Consider the following 6,046-nt stretch of genomic DNA (forward strand, 5'->3'; position numbering starts at 1 on the left):
ATTTGTCTTCCTCCCGCTCCTCGACGCGCCTCTCACTGCCATGGCCAACCTCCTCAGCCGGATCTATCCGCGCGGCACCCTCCTCCGCGGACTCATCCCCTCGCGCCGGCACCTGACTGTCTTCCATCGGCTGGCCGGGAGCGCCATCGTACTCCTCGGGCTTGTCCACGGCGTGGCGCACCTGGTGAGCGCAACGCGCGTGGGCGCAGCGACGGCGGCAGAGCGTGAGTCGGCGTTCCCGGCAAGGTCGCGATTGGCGACGTATCGGACAGCTGACTCGGCCATTGAGGTGATTCTGGCCACGTGGCTTGGCTTCTCGGGCCTTCTCCTCCTCATGCTCTTCTCCACAGTGGCGCTCTTCTCTATCCCGCTCGTCCGCAAGGTTTGGTTTGAGCTCTTCTACGGCGTTCATCACCTGGTCTTCCTCGCTACGGCCATCGCCGCTGTACACCCGACAACGTCCCGGACGGCCTGGTTTGCGGGCCTTGGCCTCGGCGCATACATTGTCCACCGGATGATCTCAGTCGCGTCCTCGCTTAAGGCGCACGCCATCACTGGCGCGGCGCTTACTGCTGGCCGGGTGGCTGCCATCAAGTTCCGCGCCACGCCCGCCATGCACAAGCACCTCGCACCGGGCACATTTGTCTGGATCAACCTGCCGTGGCTGGCGCGGCGCGAGTGGCATCCGTTCTCCATCGCGTCGTCGCCGCTGGCGGACGACATCACGCTGTACGTTAAGGCCGTCGGCGGCGCATCATCGTGGACGTGCAGAGTAGTGGAGGCGGTGGCTGAGGATGCAAACCGTGTGATTGGGCGTTCGATCCGGGTTGCCGGGCCGTTCCGAACTGACTCGCGCAACGTGGCCGCGTTTTCACACGCAATCCTCATCGCGTCGGGCATCGGGGTGACGCCGTACGCGTCGATTGTCTCAGACCTCATCCACAGGGCTCAGCGTGGAGAGCTAGCGCGCGAGCAGACGATCTCGTTCTGGTGGGTGACCCGCTCGCTTGACGACTATGAGTGGCTGCTTGAGCTGCTTGCTGAGCTGGCGAGCCAGGCCAATGCCGCGCTTTCGCCGTCGCCACATCGGCTCGTCACCGACATCCGGATCTTTGTCTCAGGCGCGTCGCCGCCGTCGTCAGACGATATTCCGACGAGCCTCGCGGCGCACGCGGTCATTGCCGCCGGGCGTCCTCAGTTTCCCTACATGCTCGGCTACGCTGCAGCACATCACACGGCCACCACGCCGCTGGGCGTGTTCTACTGCGGCATCGCGTCGCTCGCGGACGATGTCCGGGCGGCGGTGCGGGCGCTGCCGCACACCGAGTACCACGAGGAGAGCTTTGCGCCGTAGGACTAGCGGCGTGCTTGGAACACAACGATGGCCTTCTCGAAGCGCTGGAGGATTTTGGCGCTGTCGGCCTGTAGGGCGGCGATGTTACCCGTAGCCATTGTGACGTGGTCCTCGACGTCGGCGAGCTCGGCCTCGAGCTTGTCCACGCGAGTGATGTCGCCGCTGGTAGCGATGGTCTGGCGGACGTAGGAGGCCACTGGCTCCAAGGCAGACGAGATTGACATGGCCGTCTTGCCGTTGGTCCCAGTCGTGCCACGGCCTGCTCCTCTGCTGTCCCCGGCATCGACGACGAAGGTCGTACCATGGTCACCTGGCGTTGGTACCGTGGCTGGTAACCGAAGGCGGGGCGGACGTCAACAAGGCCAACGACAGCGGACAAGCACCACTGTACGCTGCTGCACGGGACAGCCACTTGGAGATGGTACAGTAGCTGGTGGCCGACGGCGGGCGGACGTCGACAAGGCTGACGAAGGAGCGGAGAAACGCCGCTGTGCGCCGCTGCATGGTACGACCGCCTGGAGGTGGTGCAGTGGCTTACGTCCGTACATAGTAATGAGGCTGAACTCATTGCCGATGACCAACATGAACGAATACAAAACACCAAACGCCACAGCAAAGGCATTCATAACTGTCGATTCGGACTACTGCCCGAACAGTGGCTGCGTCGGTGGTAAGGAAAAAAGTGGCATTCCTTGCCGCTTCCGCGGCTTCGAGCGCGCGCTGGGCGGCTTCGTATGCCAGGTTTCAGTGGAGCGAAATTTCGTGAGCTCCGCCACATGCTCCGCCACATGCTCCGCCACACACTGACCATCCCACCATCTTCTCAAAACAAGCCCTCGTCTCCACCCTCTCATTTCGTCACTACATCACAACCAACCCCATTCTCCAAATCATGCCCACTTGCGAGCAAGAAAAAGCGGTCGCACTCCCACCGTTTGGCCTCCGCCTCGGCAGCATTGCACTCATCATGGTAGTCTCTTGGCTTGGCTTTCTCGCTCCGCTTGTCGCAAGCCGCTTCGGCCACGGTCCTGGATCTCTGCTCCTCAAGTGTGGCGCTCTCTTTGGTGGAGGCGTCCTCCTCGCGACGGGATTTGTGCACATGCTCTTCCCCGCCCTCGTGGCGCTCACCAACCCCTGCCTCACCACGTTTTTTACCGACGACTTCCCCCCCTTAGCTATGGCCGTCACGATAGCCACCATTCTCGGCGTGCACCTCCTCCACACTGTCATCAGCCGCCACATCCACTCGGTCCACCACGCGATCCCTAACAATTTCGTGCACTGTCACGAGTCGAGTTCTATCGTCTCGTCCCGCTCCTCATCCTCAGCATCCTCCTCCGATCCTGCGCGCTCGCAGATCTCGCACTCGCACAGTGGAGACGCGAGTGCGAGTAAGGCGAGATCTGACATGGGGTCTGACTCTTCGCAGTTTGTGCATCAGGATTCGCATGAGGACGTCCTCGCGCTCCTCCTCATTGATCAGCAGGTGAGCACGATTCTGCTCGAGTGCGGCGTTGCGCTGCACTCCCTCGTCATCGGGTTTGTCGTCGGGAGTGCGCGTGAGGAGTTTATCACCCTCCTCATCGCGCTCTCGGTCCACCAGTTTTCTGAAGGAATGGCCCTCTCGTCGACAATACTGAGCACGGCGTGGCGCCCACGCTTCATTGTTCTGTTCGCCGTCCTCTTCAGCGTTACGACTCCGATTGGCCTCACGCTTGGCATCATCTTTGCCTCGCGCTTTGACGCAAACGACCCCTCGTACCTCCTTTCTATCGGCATCCTCGACGCCGTCGCCGCCGGCATCCTCATTTACGACGCTCTCGTCAACATCCTCGTCCCCGGATTCAACGACAGGCTTGCACACGAGGCCTCCCCAAGCAGGCTTCTCCTTTTCACCGCGTCCGTCTGGACCGGAGCCGCCCTCCTTACCGTCATCGGCGCATGGATTTGAATGCAGATTCAAGCTGAAATGACCAATGAAATGGCCACGGGAGGAGGCCCGGCCCGGAAGGAGTTTTAGTGATGACACTCTCAGTTGCCGGCTGAGCGTCGCTCTGTCGGCTCGACGCCTCTGAGATTTCCTCGCATTCATCGCACTGGCCTGCATGCCAGCTGCTTCGTACCATTCAGCACGGTAATCATGCGTACTCGAGCCCGACAAATGCTCGCGTACTCGCGATATCAAGACGCTCCATTGTAGTCTTCCCGACGACCCCTCCCGCCTCCGGTACAATCACCGACACACCAGCTGATGCGGTAGTCCGGACCAACAGTTACGGATGCCTTCAATGCTACACTGCTTCTGGCGGGAGAGTCGCGGAGTTTTGACTCCGCGTGGACCGTCTGACGTGTGTCTACGTCCTCGCCGCGCTGGGAAAACGTCACTCCTGAAACACCAGCCAAGTGCTGGTCGCACACTTGCCAAACAACCGCCACTGCTTCTGCTGCTTGGCCGAGCCACCACTGCGCGACGTAAAACACAACCTTGTCCTCCCGACACTGCAACCTGCCCGGCATCCCCTGTTGCCGCTGCAGCCCGCTGGCGCGCTTGCTCCACGAAAGGAAGGTAAATGCGAGCTCGAGGTCAACAAGCGCCTCCGCCACACACTCGCCGAAAACGCCCATCACTACTCCTCCGAGCTCGTTCATCACCTCGCTTCGCACCAGATTGACCTCAATTCGTCTCAAGCGTGCCGCCGAAAAGCAGAAAAACCGGAGAGCGTTCTGGCTCGAGCTCGAATGCGAGCCAAAGTCGGCCGACACCTCCTCGCCGTCCGCCGTCGCCACGCTGTCAGTCATCCCGGACTCGAGATTCTCGAGTGTGCCTTCGTCGATACAGTCGACTTTGATGGAGTGGGAAAAAAATTGCGGACATGGTTCGCAAAGATGCTAGAGTTGTAGCCGAGGACAGGACCTCAATTTCCCCCAAGAGGTGGCTCGAGACCAAAATAGGCCCCCCCGCTCATCTACGACTTTCTCCTTGATCTGACTAGCAGGACTAGAATCGAAAGGTCTCAACATGAACAGTAAATCCATGCTCAGTTCCTGCTGCAATGGCAGCATCACAAAGCGACGGCGGCCCGCACACGGCGACAAGGACGGCCCGTGCAGGCGAGCCAGTGGCTTGCACTTCGGCGAGCAGTTGGTCCAAATCGGGTCGACCAGGCGTCCATTCGAAGGTAGCGATGGCGGACGAGGACGAGGAGGCCGAGTCAGACGACGACGACGAGATCGACCGTGACGGCGGCGGCGCCGAATGGAAAAACGAGGTCGTGAGCCGGGGGCCGAGAACCCGGCCTGCGTGCTCGAGTGTGGAGCCGATCCACGGCGTGCACACGTCGGCCATGGAGCGCGACGTCCACACAAACGTCACGCGCTGCACAGAGTCTGCTTCAGTGTCCGCGACGTGCTGCAGAATGCTAGCCATGGGCGTGACGCCCACTCCGCCAGCCACAAGCACCACGTGGCTGCACTGCGCGAGTGCGGCATGCGAGAGGCTCAGCTCGCCATATGCCCCGTCGATCCAGATGCTCGGACTAGCGCCCCGCTCCGCGAGCGCGTGCAGCTTCGCCGTCCACGATTGGGCATGCGTGTGGTGGACCACCTTGACGATGAACCGGACGTGCCGAGTGCTCGGCTCGAAATCGACCACCGAGAATGGATGCCACGCCGCCCACGCCACCGAACCGACGCGAAGGAACGCATAGCTTCCCGGACGCGGTGCGGCCCACTCGTGGGGCCACATAAGGGATATTTCTGTTGCTTCGCCGGGAAGCACCGAGAGCTTGGCACGCCGCCGTCCACGCCACGCGCGCACTGTGCGGGCCAATAGGAGAGCGAGCCAGAGCGATCCAGGAACGGCGAGGTAGAGCGCGATGCCTGGGACGTGCACGAGCGCAGCGATCACGGCGGGGACCTGGAGCCAATGCAGGGCACGGAAGACTCCAAAGTGATGGCGACGAATGGTGGGCAATGCCCCGACACCCATGACCGCAAACAAGCCGAGCGCTACCGCGCCCGCAAGCGAGACCCCGCCGACCGAGAAATGGCCGAACTTCGTGCGAATCGCCATCCACGCCCCGTGCGCGCTCGCGACTGTCAGAAAAACAGCGCCGAACACGCGATGGAACTTGAGGCGCCGCTCAAACGGCAGGACGCGCCCCGCCACCCACCGGTCGAGGCCGGGGTAGCGGAGCACAGGAAGGTACATGAGCGCGAGGCAGAGCTTGGCAAGCTTGCCGAGGACGAACGGCCCGAGATAGCTGCTCTTGTCGGCCGAGACGACCTTGTGCCCGTCGCCAACGCCGACCCACGTCGCCGTGGCGGCGAAAAGCGCGAGGTACGCAAGCACGCCAATGCCAAACACAACCTCGGCCCGCCGGACGTTGAGCATCCTCACGAACGACGAGGGTTTCGTGCGGATGGCGCCCACGCCCGCAAGCACGCACCAGAGTACAACGACCCCGAGACCCGCCACGCCCACGTCCATCTTGATCGACGCCCCCATTGCCGCCCGATGCCATGAGAGAGGTACGTTGGTTCAATTTGTTTACGCTGGCGTCCGTTGCACACCAAGCCGCCGTGGTGGAGCCGGTGGAGCACACAGCGAATTCTTTGCATCGTCCGCGGCCCAACAGTCCTACAGGTCTGACACCAGCTGTAGTTCCTGGTGTTCAGATCGACAATCAGGGA

At 62.0% G+C, this 6,046-nt stretch overlaps 2 protein-coding genes across 2 annotated transcripts; one reads left to right on the forward strand and one right to left on the reverse strand.

Moving 5' to 3' along the window:
• Nucleotides 1-40: 40 nt before the first annotated feature.
• On the forward strand, nucleotides 41-3,305 carry AMSG_11548 (uncharacterized protein; the record flags this gene model as incomplete). Its single annotated transcript, XM_013897144.1, has 3 exons — nucleotides 41-1,350; nucleotides 1,449-1,519; nucleotides 2,272-3,305. The coding sequence occupies 3 exons, from the start codon at nucleotides 41-43 to the stop codon at nucleotides 3,303-3,305; spliced, it is 2,415 nt and encodes an 804-aa protein (XP_013752598.1).
• Nucleotides 3,306-4,289: 984 nt separating this feature from the next.
• AMSG_11549 (uncharacterized protein) lies at nucleotides 4,290-5,926 on the reverse strand. The gene has a single exon (XM_013897145.1). It carries the CDS (start codon nucleotides 5,859-5,861, stop codon nucleotides 4,353-4,355), a length of 1,509 nt encoding a protein of 502 aa, XP_013752599.1. The 5' UTR covers nucleotides 5,862-5,926; the 3' UTR covers nucleotides 4,290-4,352.
• Between the last annotated feature and the right edge of the window lie 120 nt (nucleotides 5,927-6,046).

This window comes from Thecamonas trahens (genome assembly GCF_000142905.1).
Source record: "Thecamonas trahens ATCC 50062 unplaced genomic scaffold supercont1.105, whole genome shotgun sequence".
Classification (NCBI taxonomy): Eukaryota; order Apusomonadida; family Apusomonadidae; genus Thecamonas; species Thecamonas trahens.